This window comes from Prinia subflava, chromosome Z (assembly GCF_021018805.1).
Source record: "Prinia subflava isolate CZ2003 ecotype Zambia chromosome Z, Cam_Psub_1.2, whole genome shotgun sequence".
Classification (NCBI taxonomy): domain Eukaryota; kingdom Metazoa; phylum Chordata; class Aves; order Passeriformes; family Cisticolidae; genus Prinia; species Prinia subflava.
Window position 1 is genome coordinate 96,216,375 of NC_086283.1, and position 19,112 is coordinate 96,235,486.

The 19,112-nt window shown below is 38.3% G+C and overlaps 2 protein-coding genes across 3 annotated transcripts in view; one reads left to right on the forward strand and one right to left on the reverse strand.

Moving 5' to 3' along the window:
- HOMER1 (homer scaffold protein 1) overlaps window positions 1-11,277 on the forward strand; it is a 94,911-nt gene extending 83,634 nt beyond the window's left edge. For both annotated transcript variants that reach the window (XM_063422921.1, XM_063422920.1), the window contains exon 9: window positions 1,286-11,277. In XM_063422921.1, the coding sequence (XP_063278991.1) occupies window positions 1,286-1,474 (189 nt within the window). In that variant the 3' untranslated portion in view covers window positions 1,475-11,277. The remainder of the gene's footprint in view (window positions 1-1,285) is intronic.
- Window positions 11,278-13,108: 1,831 nt separating this feature from the next.
- Window positions 13,109-19,112, reverse strand: part of JMY (junction mediating and regulatory protein, p53 cofactor) — a 63,748-nt gene continuing 57,744 nt past the window's right edge. The window contains exon 11 of the mRNA XM_063421634.1: window positions 13,109-18,493. The gene's annotated coding sequence lies outside the window, so the exon portion shown is untranslated. The remainder of the gene's footprint in view (window positions 18,494-19,112) is intronic.

Genomic DNA, 19,112 nt, shown 5'->3' on the forward strand with positions numbered 1-19,112 from the left:
GGTTAGCTGAGATCTCTCCAATGTAAACAAGAATATGTTTCTTAGTCTTGAGGGAGACAGAAGAATCACATCAAAACCTGTGAGAGAATTGAAGGGGTGAAAGAGAAGTTGCTCATGCTGAGATCATTGGCTGGTGCCAATCTCCCTTCCTGACTGTGAAACCAGGTGTAGTAAATCTCAGAGCAGGCCTGTTAAAGCCTTGTGACACAAAGCCACTGTAAAGGGAGGAGGTGTTAAAAATATGTTACCATACATAAATACGAATTCACTATGCACTTTTCCAGAGATGGCTCTACAGGGTGTATGGTGTACTAAAAACAATGTCTCTGTGCTGCCTTTGAAAGTGATTTTTGTAACTGAAATTACAAAATTTAGCATGAATTTATGAGGTGTGCAATGAATGGAACAAAGAACAATATGCTATTCCCAGGTGACTGCTTCATTTGTGATTTGGGTGAACAGAGGGCACCCAGCTTGCACGGTTGGCACCGTCCCCCATCAGGTGCAAGCTGGAGCTGTGAGGTGTCTCAGGGGCTGATGCCAAGGGCTTCTCCTTGTGAGTGAGAACTGAGCTTGCTGAGGGTCAGACCCTCTGGGCTGTGTCCAGCACGCCACTGCTTAATTTCTCCCCAGCTGCATGGGAACAGCCCGTCTGTACAGCAGTGGTGGCTCTCCCAGTGTCCCACTCCACAGGTGGGTGCTGTGCAGCGAGGCACGGTGTGCAGCCTGCACCTCCTGGTTCACATTTGTCACAGTCAGCTTGACACCCCCTGGACAGCTGTGTTCCTGTCTTAATTTTCAGAGTGCAGAGCCTGTAGTGCCTGGGATGGGAATAAAGTGGTGCTTCTCTGTCTCTCAAGCAGTGTTCTGGATGGGGTTTTGCATGAGAACTTTCGATGGAGAACCATGTCCTTGAGCAATTCATGTAGTCTAAATCAGGGCGTTCTTGAACACAAGTAAACTCTGAGATGTTTTCATCAGGCAGTACATTTCTGAGTGATAGAAGTGATGACATACCTGAATAAGTGTATCATTTGTTCACTGAATAAAGTTTGTCCCTCCAAAAGTTTCCATCCTTCAGATAATTATGGAAAAATGGAGGAAGTGGCTGTACATATGCAATCGTAGCAATAATTCAGGTTCTGGTTTTGACTTAGTGTAAACTATGAAGGGTTACAAATTATTTTAAAAAGCAGTTGACAAAAATAGCACGAGTACCAACAGGACGTTAGACTGCTTTCTGCTTGCAGACAACACATTAACATGTTGTGTATTTTCTCTGAAGGAAGTAGAAATTCGAAACAAAGACCTGGAAGGACAGCTGTCTGATCTAGAGCAACGTCTGGAGAAAAGTCAGAATGAGCAAGAAGCTTTTCGCAATAACTTGAAGACACTTTTAGAAATTCTTGATGGAAAAATATTTGAATTAACAGAATTACGAGATAACTTGGCCAAGCTAATAGAGTGTAGTTAAAGAAAATGGGATTTCAGTGCCAATCAGCTTAAAGATGCACTGTCTCTCTTCATAGGACTGTGTTGGGCTCTGCATCAAAGTTGCACAAAATTAGAAAATGCTCCTCTGAGAGGGATTGTTTTAAATTTGACTTTTAATTCAATGTAAAATTTAGAACTCAGCTTGTAGCCAGTTGAAGAAAAAAAAATAACTTGAATTACAAATTACCTCCTTTTACATTATTGGCCACAGATAACTTGAAAGATATTAACAATAATTGAATGCCATCCTTTTCTAATTATCAGTGATGGATAAATTAGCAGTGTCCCAGGACACACTCCATTTTGTGACAGATACAATATAGTTTATTGGCTATTTTATTTAAGATATTTAAATGCTGTGTTTTGTGCAAGAACTTAGTGATGACAGCCCTGTATTTTGTTGTTCTTAATCATTTCTCAGGATATGTTGCACTGTGGAGAAGCAGTGCCGGAACAAATTAATTTATTCTTGCCAGGAATGAGAGAGAGTTGCATCTTTAATTGAAACAAATTTACTATAACTGCTTGTATAAACTTCCTTTTTGTTTTTTGGGGGTTGGTTGGCTGGTTGGTTTTTTGATTTTTTTTTTAATAGCTATACATATATACTGGAAGATACTGTATTTCTTTATGGAGCTTACTTTGGTATTCTACAATATTGTCCAATGTAAGGTTTAGTTTTTCATATGAATTCCATGTAATTACAGTGAGATAGTATCTTCCACTTAACTAAATTTTGAAGCCAACCAGTGATAGAAGGTGAGTCCCACAGGAAAAAAAAAAAGCCCAACCCCCCCCCCCCCCCCCCAAACCCCTGAGAATTTTAAATGTAAATTTTAAGTTTTAAATTTGACCTGCGCAGATAACAAGGAATGGCCAGTTGTTTGTTTTCTGGCCTTGATACTTATACTGAATGTTCAATTTGCTGTTAACCTGTTCCACAGGAGACTTTTTCAGAATGTGACATGAAATAGAGGTTCTGTGAATAATGGCTTACGGGGAGCACTGTTCTGTTACAGATTCATTAAGGGCACAGAGGTCCCGCATGGGATCGTTTGTACACTGCACGTGTCTAGCCAAAAAGGCTGTTTCTTGAAGTTCTGTTGTCATAGCAAATTGAACTGAAGACATGTTTACTCTTTTATGGGTCTTCATATCACATCTTTATCAAAACTACACCAGGCAATATTCTGAACTGTTAATTAAGTGTTTAAAAACAGGACATTGAATCGAATTATCCTCAATGAGCAGGTTTTACAGTTGTTTTGATGTAATTTTAACAGACTTTTGGCAAACACACATTTCTTAATATAATAGGTTTATTTAAAAAAACCCAACTCTTTGAAAGGTAAGCCAATTGTCATGTGTCTTGCATCACAGTGCATTCTTGCCATAAATTGCTTGTAATGCTGAAGAGGGCTTTTTTAAAATGTATGAATGAGTGTCAGACCTCAGAGTTGAAAGATGCACGAACCTTTGTTTGCTCCCCAAATTAATTTGAATGTTAGACATGAAATCTAGCTGCTTATTAAATTTGTAGAACACAGTTTTCTTCACTTAGAGACTGATATTCAAAACTAGAAAAGATAAGTTTGTTTTCATGTATGTACTGTGTGTATATACCATATAATACACACGGGTTGTCATTTATATTGGAAAGACATGCTTTATTTCTAAAATACCTTTTCCCTTTCCCTTAACTGGTGATTTATCAGGTCTCCCCTGACTAGTCAGGGAAGTGGCTTAGGTTAAATGCTAAAACTGTCATGTATTATATGGTATGTAATATACACAATGTTTACGCTTTCTCCATATTTTTTAGGGTATTTTCTCACATTTATTAAAGGGGTGGGGGGAGCTTGTTTCATTGTGCTACTGGTTGAAAACTTTGTGGTGAGCTACATGTTAATCATTCAGGGGATTTTAGACAGTGGTGTGTATATCTTCATCAGGTCCATATGAGCAGATACAGCCAGTTTTTAATTTTCCTGGGGATATTTGGGCCTGATTCTCCTGTCACTTGTGCTGCTGTAAACCAGATGTGTCCTTGATGTGATGTCAGCAACATTAATGTTGGCAGAACATCCGTGGAAGTGCAAGGAGAATTTGGCCTGCTAATGCTCAGTGGACATAATAAGGATGAAGAAAGAATAAAAAAACATAATGATGGAATAAATGTAATATTATTTTTAATGATATTATTATTGACATTTTTAAAGATATGATGTCATATGTGTGGGGAAAATAGTGGACAGAAATATTCCACTTAAATTTTGTGAATATGTGTGGTACATGAGCATTTCTATGTATAAGTACACACACATATGTATATACAGAACATGGAAAAATTTAGATGTGCACATTTTTAATATTTTCCTATTGAAATTAAATTTAAAATTGGAAATTGATATTTGAGAATTTCTTTTTCTCATAGAATAGATAAGCTTCATTTCTTTTTTTTAAATAATACAATTACTGAGGGCTGCACCTTTGAATTCCCAAATAGTTGCCAAACATAAATATGGGATGAGGTGAACATACGTGCACATATAAATAAAATCCTATGTCTAAGACTATTTTTAATGCTTATGTACAGTAGGCAAGTGTTTAGAAATTGTGATCTAAAGTTCATACTTAGTGGCTATACCTACAGTAGCCTCTTCACTTCTGTTTTAAAGTAAAGGTTTTCCCATTTGAAACGTTACTGTCCCAGAGATGAGTACTGTACATTGTATCTATCTTTAATGAAACTATGGGAATATGTATACAAGAAAACAGTGTTCAGTACTATAGCCTGAAAACATGACCGTGAACTTGAACTGGAGGGGAGAGAAGTCACTTTGTGTATAATTTGTTACACAGCAACTACAGTCTTGGAAAAAAAAAAAAAAAAGCCAACAAAAGAATTACCATAAGCCTCACAGAAATACAGAAATAGGGGGGAAAAAAGAGAGAGAAAAAATAAATCAAACCCACACTTTTTTATTTTGAAATACACTTGCTGTTCTCTGGAGAATGTATTACTCTTTTTTTTTTCTTAAATCTTTTTCAAGTATGTGCAAGCGATAGCAGCAGCTACCTTAATCTTTCAGGTGCTACTGGATTTTGCATTAGTGTGTTATGTTGTGAAATCCTGACTTTGACATAAAAGATTTTTGTAAGTATAACCCCGTCTGGATAGCTAGTTTTTGGAGTGTATTGTTCATAATCCATAAGCCTCAGTGATCCAGAAATTGCATTTTTCTATGTGGACAAAGTAAAACATGTGAATTAAACTGTCCATTATAGACTGGAAGTTCCTTTTCCTGGCCAATATATCCAGGAAAGAGGAGAAGAAAATGAACTGATAATGCAGAAATGAGGTTATAAGGTCTCTAAGAAAATTCATTTTCAGGTAAAATATAAATAAATAAATAAATAAAGGGCTAAACCAGTTGTTACACAAATAAGTATCATTTAACGCTATCGGTGGTATTCCCAGGATAATTCCTTTAAAGAAAACCCTAGAAGTAACAATGCATCAGTTAAAGATTAATATTTTGGGATATGTCTTATCAGTTGTCAGTTGTGAAAGGTTTCAGATTTCTGCTCATTTTTCTACCAGTTGGGGATTAACTGCAGGTTTGCCTTCAGTAAGAGGCTAAACCTCATTTCATTCTATCATCTTATATATTCTGTACTGAAGTGGCTGCTGAACAGCACTCTGTGAACACAGCATTAAAAAGTCGAAATCAAAGCCATTTTTCAGAAATACTGCATGGAGAGAGGAATGGAAAACTGTTGCAGACCTTATTTCTCTGCAGAGCTGCAGATATCAGTAAAAGTACTTAACTTGGTTAATTGCAAAAATCTTAAGGCCAAAGATAGATCTAATTAGAAATTAGATCTGGATGTCAGAAGACAATTAAAAAATACCATCAAAAAACTCCATCCCAATGTGCGTAGGCCAGTCTCAGTAACTGAACATGCCAGTGAAGTGCACACCTATACAATGGGGTTTCTTTTTCAGAAAATGGACCTGACTCTGCTAAGCAATGTTCAAATTGTCTTGTTTACATTTTCTTAGTGATGCTGCATTTGTGCACTACCTCTGAACAGTGCTAAGCAGAGACCATATCACAGAATAACACACATGATTTGAAATCTCTGGTTTTCCTTAGCAGCCTTAGTTCCTCGTTTTACTCCACTTACTTCAGACAAGACGGATGAATTTTCCCCATTTTGCTAAACGTTTTGGAACAATGAGAGGAGTTTTGTGTTGGAGCCCAGAATCAGTTCAGCTCTTGTCCATTCTTCTGGCCATGCCCAGTCAGAAAGCAGGAGTGAGTCTAAATGTCACAATATCTCTAGGTACTACAGACAGGAGTGGGTTTTCACACCATAAGGGGTCTCATAGCTTGCCCACCACAACCTCTCAGGGACCTGTAGCTGCCAGTTCTGCTTCTGCACTGCGGGCAGCTCACTGTAGGACCAAAGAAACACGATACACCTACTTTCCCCTCATTGCTGGGTCTTGCATAGGCAGAGCTCAGATGCAACAATGTATCTGGCAGTCCTTAGTATTTTCAGATAAAGGCATTGGAAGGAAAGTAACTATCAAAGGTGATTTAAATTCGAGGTGGGTGGGGGAAATGCAATCTCAAAAAGATTCCCCTAGTGTGGAACCCTTTTGTAGCTGTAAAATAGGAGAGAATGATTTGCATAGGGAATGGCAAACCACCTGAAAGGATCTCAGTTTCCGTAGGTGCTCGTATCATGCTGACATGCAGCACATCTGGTTGCCCCAAAACTCCACTCTTGATTGCTAGAGGCTTCCCAAGGTCAGCACTGGGGATGTGTTTCCTGAACACAGCTGAAGTCCTCACAGTCTGCAAACCCCATGCCCTTTCAGCCTTTACCTTCAGGACTCTAGAGGTTTGATGCCAATATTAGCCATTGGTGCTCCCTGTCTTCTGCTGCCATCAGTTCCTATCACCTGTGATGTTTGTGTAATGGAATTCTGAGCTGGGTTTTTCTTTCTTTCTTTCTTCCTTTCTTCCTTCCTTCCTTCCTTCCTTTCTTTCTTTCTTTCTTTCTTTCTTTCTTTCTTTCTTTCTTTCTTTCTTTCTTTCTTTCTTTCTTTCTTTCTTTCTTTCTTTCTTTCTTTCTTTCTTTCTTTCTTTCTTTCTTTCTTTCTTTCTTTCTTTCTTTCTTTCTTTCTTTCTTTCTTTCTTTCTTTCTTTCTTTCTTTCTTTCTTCCTTCCTTCCTTCCTTCCTTCCTTCCTTCCTTCCTTCCTTCCTTCCTTCCTTCCTTCCTTTCTTCCTTTCTTCCTTTCTTCCTTTCTTTCCTTTCCTTTCTTTCCTTTCTTTCCTTTCTTTCCTTTCTTCTTGGAAGTAGTTTCCAAACTTGTTCCCTGCTTTGGGGATTCTCATCTGCTCTTATCCAAGCCTCATCTCACTGCATGGATCCAGCAGTGTGTCAGCTGCTTTTGCTTCCATTAGATTGAGAATAGCAACATAGACATTTTCTTGGAAGAGAACTTGCATTTCTGTGACTGTGGTAATTCTTGAAGAAGAAGGATTTTTTCCCAGTAGATCAAGAAGGAGGGCAGAACTAAAGACCTTCACAAACAATACCATGCATCCAGGTGCTAAGGGGAGAGGAAGAGCTACACTGACAAGGTATGTGTAAATATAATCTCTGTGTATGGATTTCCTCCTGTTGAATTAAATATGGTCATGCAGATACTTGCAGAGAGGGAACAAGACCTTTGAAATTCTCTGAGTCTGGCTTGTATTTGTTAAATGATCAGTGGAATTGTCTCAAAAGAAAAGAAATGTGAAGCAAAATGACCTTGTACTTGCCTACAGGAGAAAGATCATAGCCCTTACCTATGGATGGAAATGTAAACATTAAATCTACTTTCTCCACATCTGAATATATGGTTATTTTTATAATTCCAGCAGTTTTATTTCTCAGGAATCCACTGCAATGGGAACCAGAAATCTATCAGTGTAAGGTACAGCTCTCTTTGACTTTCACTTAGTAGAGGAGCCAGGGTAGAACTATGTAGCTGAGTGCCTCAAGTAGTATTTCATGTGTGCATCCTGCACCTAGTCCCTGCTGCACAGCCTCACTGCTACACCCTGCCTGCTGCACGTGCTGTCTCTCCCAGAAGCAGCCCAGGAGGGCTTGCTGTCCTTTGCTCAGAGCTGCTGCTTCAAAACTGCAGCTCTGTCATTACCAGTCTGGAGCCCCTTTGCTCCAGAGCATTTTGCACACTGGGAGTTCTGCTTGCAGGGGGAGAAAAGGGGAAATTTCACTCTGTGTATCTTAAAATAATGTGTTGGTTTGATATAAGCTGCATTTCCCCATCTCTTTGAAAAGAAATTATGAAAGTTTTATTTGAGGTGGTTATTGTTACCATTTGAACCTACCAGTCAAAACTTTCATTATCCTGTATTTCTTGCATTTTTCCATTTGTTCTGTGTTCTTTTCTCTTGCATAATATGGAACAACCAAACATTTACAGTCAATATAAGTCCTAAACTTCTTATGGAATGAGAAACATAAATATTCAGTGTCAAGCTCACCTGGCAGGGACATCAGTAGCCAAAAAAACCCCCAAACCCACCCACACAAAAGGTACCTGTGGGTATGAGGTGCTGACTGCTGTGCATGAACCTCTCAACCTCAGTGAGGAAGCATGGGGCATCTTCTAAACAAGCATTACCGAGGCACGCCACTAGGAAGCACCTTGAATCAGAGCTGTCTCAAAAATAGCAGTGCAAGGATTTTCAGAAGACATGAGTTTTCGTGCTCTTCACCACTGATGATGACTATATTGCACAGATAGAAAATACCTGTAAGGCACATGTAACTCCTCAAGTCAAAATGCAAAAATGTGTTATGATTGGCACCCAAAGTTCCCACCAAGCTAGAGGATTCCTGTCATCAGCTAGGATAGGTTAATTTGCAAATTAATTGTAGCTACACTGGAAATCTCCACGAGAGAATGAGTACAAGGGCGAGAGCAGCTCTCTGTACCTGAGTCAGGCTGGAAAATTCAGCTATGGGACTTAGTGTGGACTAGCAGGTTGGGCAAGTGGTAACCAGTGCTGTCATTTCAGAGGGATTTAAAGCAATTTTGGGCCAAATTGCAGTGTTGAAGCTGTGAAGTATGAAGGATGTATGTATCTAAAATCCAGAAGAGATAAAGCCTCACAGGGCACAGCATTGGTCAGCTCTGGGACTGAGCAAGCAACTGCACTGGAACTGCTGGTGTGTCAAACACAGAATCGCCTCTGTAAACCTGGCAATGAGGATGGTTCACTTAGGGGATATGAATGAGCAGATTCACCAGCCCTTGAGGCTGGTTTTACACCTCGGCAACAGCTGCTAGGGGGCTGTGGAATTTGCTGTAACATTTCAAGTCTCTCTTTCGAGGGGCTGCACCAGAAGAGGGGGCCACCACTAGAGGCAGTTGTAAGTTGAGCTCCACGGCCCCCACAAGCACAGTGCTGGGTCTTACACAGCATAAATGCTGGCATGCAGCTTCTTGGAAAAGAGTTATCTGGTGATAGTGGCATGTCAAAGGATCAGGCCTTCATCAGCTGGAAGGTCTTGACAGATTTAAGTGAAGAAATTCTAATTTACAGTATTTCAGGGTAAGTTTTTTTGGTTTTGGTTTTGTTTTTGTTTTTTTACTGAGACTTCACAGCTTGCTACTGCAATGACAGATTGATGGGTTAACACAAGACATTGTAGTGTCTCCTTGGGGAACCGCTAGGCTCCTTCCACTGGGAAGTGAGCAGAAGCTAAAGTTTACATTCAAGCACTAGCCAAGCTGGTATACTACTGACAGTACCAAGCACTTCCTTATTCAGAAGCATCCCTGTAACCCTGAGCATCCACCAAGGAGTGCAGCAAATTCATTCATCTGGGCAGGGATTCTGTATTATCTCAGGCAGCTAATGGCTGGGAGCAGAACCCAGGTTTATCCCAGATGGCTGACAGTGCAGTCTCAACAAATGCTGTCTGGGACACAACGTTTCTGTTCAAAGTTTCCTACTGCAAATAGAGATTAAAAGCTGAATACTTGAAGGGTTGGGGTTTTCTGCAAAATGGGACATACCACTAACTGGGAAAGGTAACTGCTTTTGAGTATTTAAATATAATACATGCTAATTTTACACAAATTAAGCAAAGCATGCCCTGGTAGGCAATGTGTGGCTCATGTTTTCCCTGAATACATAGCCCAAGTAGACACTTCATTTTTTGTTTTTGTTTTTTTAAAGAGTGACAAACCTGATCTCCTGAGCAGAGATTGGCTTTAACTGATGCAGCCTTTGACTGAGGACACTTTCTGCACTCCTCTGATCTTTTCCCTAAATGGCTTAATGAGAATAGGCACCCTCCAAGTATCACTCAGGTTTCTTTGACCATCTGCTGGCCCCATGCACTGATGGAGTGGCCCATGAGCAGCCAGACTCACTGAGCACAGCTGGACCTAGAGCTGAGTGACAGAGGAAGGTATGGCAGTGCCGGAGGACACATTAAACACTGTTGCAAAGTGGGGGAAATAAACTTGCTCCTACAGTGGTGCTGGGCAGGAGGAGAAGTAAGAACCTTGTGTTTCAAATTACTTTGCTATTAAGCCTTTTCAGCAGCAGAAATCTTTAGGAAACCATTACAGGAATGACAAAATATATGTATGCCATCAACAAAAGTATAAGATGTGTGATTTTTTAAAAATACTATATTATTTTATAATGCCAATTTAAGACTTTTTTTTTTAATATATCATTAGAGACCAAGAGCAGTGTGCAGTGGTTTCTCTGTCAAATTGTTTTCACAGGACTTTATCCACTCCAACAGTAATTTTACTCACAGCAAGCGCATGTGGGTGGAAAACGGCCATCCTTTTATGGTGCTTCAAAAGAAGTTGATTCATAAATGTCTGTTATGGTGTTTAAATTGTGCTTTTAACATGCATGGCAGTTTGAGCATGCACTGATGATTTTGTATGCTAAGAACTCAGTTACACTCTTACTGATATTGAATGGGATTAAAATAAAGTACTGAGGAAGAAAAAGTATAGTTAATACAAGTGGTTTGTATGAATTGCATGATTCTTCAATCTTCCTTATTCCTGTGACTTTTAAACAGTAATGTACAGAGGGAATGCGACGCTAAATAGAGAAGTTGTTAAGATGAAAGAATGAAGTAAACAGTGACTTTTGAAAGATTGTGAATGTGCTTAGTCTTGTGTAAGAAATGTGGGGTGAGACGTCTCAGAGAAGTCAAGAAGTCTGCTGCATTCCACGGTGAGGAAAGAGTGACAAGAAAGCAAAACAGCTGATTAGCCTGTGGCACAAGTGTCTCCAACAAACATCCCACCGACAGCACAAAACTACAGTAGGAATAAAGGGGTAAGACAGCAGATACAGTGTGAATGTGAATATAACTTCTGTTTTGGTTTAGATTATCTTTTCCCCAAAGCTTTGGTTAATTAATGATGAGCAAACTCCAGCAACAACACAGGCAGCTGCTTGAACAGCACAGAGAGTAATCTGTGCCTGTTTTTATCCATCAGCCCTTCCTGTGGAGGCAACAGTTCAAGGGAGATGTGCTGTCTTTGAGCTGATGAAAATCTGGACAGTGAGCTTGGCTGTGGTGAAGATTTGCACAAAGTTTAGAGACAGTAATAAAGACTGAGAACCTTAGTGCAAAGGGGGAAAGGACAGAAAGGCTTCTCCATGGGATCAGTTCTGCAGGATGGAGAGTTGGACAGAGACTTGCAGCACTTCTGGGAGCAAGGTAGGTTACACGGGGATAAGGGTGTAGCTGCTTGGCAACACCTCTGGGATGGTTTTCTGCTCAAGGGCAGTTTGTGTAAGTAAAGTGATGCCTGTAACAGTTCAGTGGCTGACATGGTACACCCAAGGTTTAAGACATCATTTTATCCATTGTTACAGACCTTATAACCTTCCTTTAGAAATGGTAAAAACACAGTGGCACAACTCTGTAAAGTAGACTTTGACAGTGATCTGTGATGTGAGCATAAAGCTCCAGCTGTGGTGGTGGCAGTGCCATGCTGATGGCTGGCTGATCCCAAGACCAGAGATACTGTGGCAGTCCAGGGTTCCTCTAAGCTCTCTCCTTTGGCAGCAAAAACTAAGTCTATCAAAGGGGCTTCTCCCCATGATGGGAAGCAGCAGTAAGAAAAGGAAACTGCTGAGAAAAGGAACAGTTCACAGGTTTTGAACAATATCTGTCAAACACACTTTCCATTTTTACTTCTTTCCCTTGTACCTACTGCCTCTGTTGTGCATTAAGTGGTGGAACAGAGACAAACCTTGCACATATTAGTAGTTCCCCTATTTCAGAGGCACTGTGGCTCACTGAGTATTTATTTACAATGTACCTTTGATTTACATCTGACATGTAATAACAAACAGGAAAAATTAAATTATGGTTCTATTAATCTTTCATCTTCTGTGTTGTACAAACAAGAGGCCTTACCTGCATGGCATTACCACTGCCTTTCAAGTCTGCCTACAGATATATTCACTCATCTGCAATCCTATGCATACACTAAATTCACTTCCAACCTGTATGGATGCTTATAAAACATCTTATAAAAAAACAGAATTATAAAAAAATTCTACTTATCTACTGAAGCCAGTGCCAACCAGTACCAGGGCAAAACCTGTGCAGGGCACCCATGTCAAGGTCACACTGCCAGAGCTTTAGGAACAGATGTCAGACACAAATGCAACACTCTTCTCTCTTAAGTCAGCTACAATCAAAGAACCGATTATTTCAAAACACATTTCCAACTCGTTCTACATGTGCCATAACCCGAAATTAAGAGTCATTATAACCTGGCATGAAGAACACTAGGAAACCAAAGCCAGACAGGCCTTGAATTTTGCAACATAGATTTACACTGCAAATACAAAGTTGGTTTCATGTTGCTCTTAGAAATGTCCTTTTTCTTGTTTTCTCAGGATTGCAATGGCACAAAAAAGTTCCTGTTCCAGAAACACACTGTTTTTTTGTTTCCTCATGTTAAGGAACCAGCTAGAAATAGAACCTACCTGCACTGCACGAAAAACATAGAAGCAAAAGGGAAAAGAGATACAATATAAAGATACCTCTTCTGCAAGATTGATGTCTACATAAATAATAATGTAAAATGGCTAGAGGAATAAAAGGAAGAACTTAAAGAACTTACCCACAGACATCTAGGAATTCTAGTAAGTGTAATAACAGTGCTCTTAACATTTCTTTTTCACAGAGTGTTTCTGTCTTTTGATCAAGAGATGGAAAGTGGGTGTGATTTATAATTACACACAACTACCCTGCATCACTTAGGAGCAAAGTTCTTCTATAATACCTAAATTGTTCATGTGGCTTCATTTACAAAGATGTTACCTAAATACAAATATTCCAAGCTGCAACACAGCTTAGACACAACCACATACCATTAAGCAATGACAGGGAAGTTGTAAGAATAACAATGGGAACTGAAATTAATTAGATCTGAAATTGGTTTTTGTGGGAACCAAACTGTACAAAAAATACTTTTTTAATGCTAGTACATAATCAAAGTTAAAACCAAGACAGTGATCAAATAAATATCCTTTAATAAAGAAAAGAGGAATAATTTTAAAGCACCAAAACTGTGAGTATGATGTTACATCGCATGTACAATAAGGTGAATGAATGCAGTACTTTGCGTACAGGTTTAAATTTCTGATTCATGATAATAAAACCCCATGAAATACACAGCAATAAACTTGCATTGCAGAAAAGCTGCACTAAAGAAAAAAGACCAAGAAGCAGACAATTAAAACTTTTTTTAGTTTCTAGGTATTGCTAGAAATGTTTGTTTAGTTCTTAACCTTTTTTTTTTTTTTTAACATACTTGTGCTTAATACTTAATAACTTTGAGCATTTTCAGGCATAGTAAATTTGCAGAGTTGTTTACAATAAAATAAGCATTTAATATGTCCTTTTGAATATAATGGAATTAAGGAACTTTCTTAAAGCCAAGCACAATGTGCTAGTAAGTGTCTGAGTCTAATGATAAAATTGCACAAAGCTAGTGAATGGAAAATTTGTTTTCATTATTTCTTATTTATTCAACAGGCTTAACAAAGAAGTTAGTTTCATTAAGCTTCACTGGCTTCATTCACATAAGACAACTTGCAGCCATCTGTATTTCTTTAGCTTTCCTTTTATGATGATGCATTTGTATACACTTAAAATGAAGTTCAAAACATACAGCAACAGCAACAACACGCTGGAAGATGTTAAGTGAATATCCCCAATGCCCAACACCTATTTATCAATTCAAAAGTCAAAACTATGTTTATACTCTGAAAATCAAGCCGATTTATGGGAAACTAATTCCTGGAAAGGTGACAGTCTCTGGAATAAAGTCTCTGCAGAGTTTGGACTATATGCACCAAAACAGTCTTCATCTTGTCTCCTTGTTTCCAATGGACACACTACTGTTTAAAGAGCTTTAGATAATGCTCTACACATTAATATTAAAAACTCAGCAGAATAAAATTCATTGCTTGGTCATTTTCCATATTGGAGGTACAGAGCATTCACATTTGAGAATGGAAAGATGACCTTTTCTGTCTAATTCTGAAGCTCTGAGCTACAGAATATAGAAGACCTGAATCACAATAGAAATACATAAATGTCAGGCTGCAGATTCACCACAGCCAGAGCTGTAAGTTTTGGATTAACAGTCAAACTGAACGGGAAGTACAAAGACCCATATATGCAACAGCCCCTCCCACAAATATACTGGCATGCCCGCCCTCCCTCCCTTCACCCTCCTAAAAATTCTAAGTATATATGTATTAGGCAGCAATTAAATATAAATTCACTTTGTAGGAAAACTTAAATTACAGTATATTTATAGGTTAAAAACAGCCGTTGTGTTGATAGCATTGATAGCAGTATGTTGATGTGCTTATTACACCAAAGAGCAATTTGCAGTCAGGTTTAGGATGACCTACTGTCTGTCAGCTCCAAGAGGACTGAAATCATGCAACATGCTCTCCCAGTAAGGTGCTTCTGTTACTCCTTTTCTTTGCAAGAAGCTTTGCTTGTTCTTAACGTTAATTCTGTAGTGCGAAACATCAACATATTGTCCATGCTTATGAAATCATTACCAGAAATACATCCAGGTAATTTAATTACATAAGCATTACAATGAAAATAAAATCTGATTACACGCATGAGCAAACTTGATTTACAAATTACACTCCTGAAATTCAGTGCAACAAATGGAATAAGGGTAACATTAACCAATAAAGTTTCTGTCTCCTCTTCTCAATAAGTTGCATCTTCAATAATGCATCTATCATTACTTTATTATTAAACAGTACAGAATATAGTGCTTATACTCAAAATGATTCTTTACAAATAATGTAGTGAAGTATGTTGAGTTCTATCCCCAATTCAGTCACAAAAGAACACAATATATAATCATACTAATTTATTTTACAAGTGTCTGGTGTAGAATGCAGACTGTCAGATTTAAAATAAAAAAAAACAGGCAAAACTTAAAAGTGATGTTTGAGAAAAATAAAAAAGCCTTCATCTATCCTAGACAGATAACTAACATGAAAATACAGTAAAGTGAGTAAGACTATTGGTCATTTGTAGAGGATCTGGAACCTCCATGAATGAGAACATGAAATTTTTGTTGATACAAATTCCATTTCTAAACAAGACTATTGCTTTTTGCCGTATATTTTGGTTATTTTAGTTGAAACTGAGCGTTTAGTTTCTTGTTCCCACTCATAAAAGATTTTTCAGTCCTTACATAATAAGCGTTTGTACAATAAACATTATGCATTCCAAATCTTTACTTCACTGGATCAGTTACACCATAGTAAAACCTTGAATTTGGAAAAAGACAGAATTTTCTAAAAATTGAAAAGGCCCAAACCCTGACAAACTACTTAAGATAAATAACGAGTAACAGAACAATGCAGCCACAACAATAAAATGAAAAATATCAATAGGCAGGTCTTTTTATGGAGGCTCTTTTTCTTTGCGCATGTTTACGTGTTTTTCCTTAGTGATGCTTGCCAAGACTTCTCACGGACCAACACAGCTATTACAGCTTTCCTCAGCTGTGGTGAAACTGACCTCAACCCAGGACTGTCATAATTCCCCTCAGTTTCTGGTTAATATACTAAACTTTCCCCATTTCCTGCAGTAGCCATCCCACTGGAAAATTTCTCATGGCAGAGGATGGTACCCTTTCTGCATTAGCCTGTGTACACTACATATGCAAAATTTTAATATCAAAGTGAAAATTATGTGAAATTGTGACATCTAGTGACTCATGGAGATTTAAATTCAGATTTTCTTCTTTTTTTGAGCAGGATGTGGAAAAAAACTCCATTAATTTTCCACACAGAAGATGGCAGTTTTGAACTGATTTATACTGCTATGCTCAGAGTAACAACTACTTTTTGTGTGCCCATAAAATACATGCTCATATGAGAACTCCATTTCTACTGAGACTAAGCTAATACAGAAATCTAAGATTTCAGCTAAATATGAAACAGATTAAGAAGACTAATTTCATCAATCATGCACACATTTTTCAAGGCAAAGATGACAGATCACATGGCATATGAAATATATCTGAACACTGTAGTACAGTACAGCATGGAGCTATTTAGATAACAACACAGTGGTAAACTGCAGACCAACGTGTTGTGCAAGGGAACCACTGCACAAATACTTTAAAATTACACTACTTTTCCTCGGCTTGGAATTCTGCTAGTGTTCTGTATGTATACTCCAAGGAATGAAATTGCAGGCTGGAAAATAGGAAAAAATTAACACAGAAGTTGCTTGTTCACCACTGTTAATTCAGCACTAAGTTTCAGATGACATGTATAATGTGCATTACCATTCTACATCATATTTCTGTTTTGTGCTACAGCCAAAAATTTATTTGATTACCTTGGTTTTAATGTGTGGTGTGACTGAAATAGCAAACAAATGTAGAACAAAACAGCTGATGGTATATGCAGTGTCAAATGATTATGATGAACCTTGAAACTGCTGATATTGCTGCACGAACACAGCATCAGCCAGCTCACAACCATACCATGTAACACAGAATTTAGAGGATTAGTTTAAGAAAAAAGCATCATGTAGTTTTAGGCCTGTGGAAAGCCAGTATCAGGTGTTTCACACAGCTGAAAAATAGAGACCTGGCAACTAACACATCAAAATCGGTACAATTCTACAGTAACACTGCTCGCAGGTGCTTTGAAAAATCAATGTTCACTAACTTTATAAGTAAGGCAACATGGTTAAGAACATCCTCTCGAGATGTTTGACAGAGCTTTAATTTTTGGACAGCCACAGCAAAACATCTTCAACAGACTGAAGGGTCCCAGAGCTGAGGTTCCTTTAGATTACATAGCCTATTGCTAAGGTAAGGTCTCCTGCTCCTCTCTCTGTAAGTAAACGGCAAGACGTGAAATCCCCTGTTATAAATGTTAACACAGTACGTGTTCCATTACACGACAGCAGCAATGAGTAACTCCACTTAAAAGAACCCAGATCCCCATATAGTAGTTTATCTGTCAAAAGAGGAACAGTGAATGGACCACACAACACAAAGGACAGGGACTGTGTATTTCTCGAACACAGTGTATGTCACACTAGTAAAAACAAAATGCTAGTGAAAACTCAGCTTTCGTAGAAGTGTAATGGGTTGATTTTTAATACCACATGAGGTTTTTAGGTGGTACAAGGCTACTTGTATCTCTGTATTGACATACCTCTTGGAACTGTGGTATCGTAAGGTAGCTGCCTGCAGCCATTAGTCATGAGGTTTAGGACTACTCCTAAGTATTCACTGCAGAGGAAGTTGTAACTCTCCTTTAAAAATAAAACAGTCAGAATCAAAAGAAACATTTTTCAGCCACTAGGCTTTTGGGTATGAAATACAAACATTTTCGCAGCCACTGAAGGGAATGATGAAAACCAGCAAGAATAGCATGATTTTCAAAACTGAATTATCAGTATGCCTAAGTGCTTTGATCTTTTTTAAAGAGGGCTGCTTAGACTAATTAAAAGCCATTTTAAACCAAAAGAGAAAAATATTTATAAGTATGAAATTACAAAATATTGCTTCTTATAACAAATGACAAAAGTATAACTAACTTGGTTCAGCATAGCTAAATATTATTTTAAAAAAGCATGAAAATGTCTACTTTAAAAAGATGTCAGACTAAAAATGACCTTCTAAAAAGGTGCTGCAGTATGTCTTGCTAAATGTATCATGATGGAAACAAACACATTCTTGAATATGTACTGAATTCAATTCTTAATTCTCATTGTGCTGTGGTCACTTGTTGCTTTTCATACTGACATGCTTCTTCAAGCTAAGAAGAAAAAAAGTCTTAGTTGCATGTTACTGAATTTCAGCTACTGTAGTGCAACTAGGAATTCTCTTTCTGGAATATCAGACTGCTACACAGCAAGCTTCTCTGCAGGGAGCCATTTAGTTGAATTTTCAAGCACATGAGATATTCAGTGCAGTGAAGGGGCCGTTTTATAGCTGGTTTGGAACCCCAAAGTTACTTTAACAGAAAGTAGTCTCCCAACTCAAAATGCCCCCCTCACTTAACTGGCCATACATTACTAACGCAAATATAAAAAGTGCTTAAGAATCGGGCATTCTTGATAGTATAAAATGCACGTCTAAACAACTTAGCTTTCTGCCCAAATCAGAATTTGTTTGAACAAATAAAGAAAAAAGTGACCTGAAATTAATGTTTCAGGCCATTTTTTTCCATGTACTGAGTTATTTGCCAAAGAAAGACTATTTCTTTGCCAAAGAAAGCCTCCTGTGGAACTGATGGTCATAACTGCTGGCTCTGAATTCTCAGAAATGCAGAAGAAAAGTAATCTTCAACTGGGGTTTCTTTTCGCACGTTGGTGGCTGTCAAGCACCTGTTTGGGAAGAAAGAAAAGAAAAAGGAACATCTGAAAAGCTAAATGGCTGTACAAATATTCTCTGATCAACATATTAGGCAATGCTAACATGCAATACACTGAGCAGTGCGTACTGAGCAAAGGCTCACTTTGCTCCCAGGGTAATGACACAGTGACCCTGCAGCCAGAACACACATATGACCAGGTCATTTTCTTTTTTGCCTTTCTGGTATTACTGGCAGTTAACACAGACCAGAGGCCCAAAATACTGGATTGGGAGACTGTGGAGAACAAAAGCTGGCTTGTTATCTGTTACACTGTCCACCACTGACAGGAAATCAAGTTCTGCATCACTTACAGTACTCTAAGTGTACTATGGTGATTTATGAACACTATCAGGTACTCATGCACAGATATTCTCAGGATACTGTTGACAGCCAGTAATCTCTTGGATTTTTCATACAGAGGCTATTACATATTTATACTGCTTGCTCAGCTACTTCAATATATGCCTCAGTATCTTTTCATATGGTTCACAGTGCCTGTCTGGAAAGAAGTGCTCTTAAAAAGGTTAATCATAACTTTACAAAGAAGTTAACTCACAGAGCAGGTAATACAAGAGAAGACTAGATCTCCT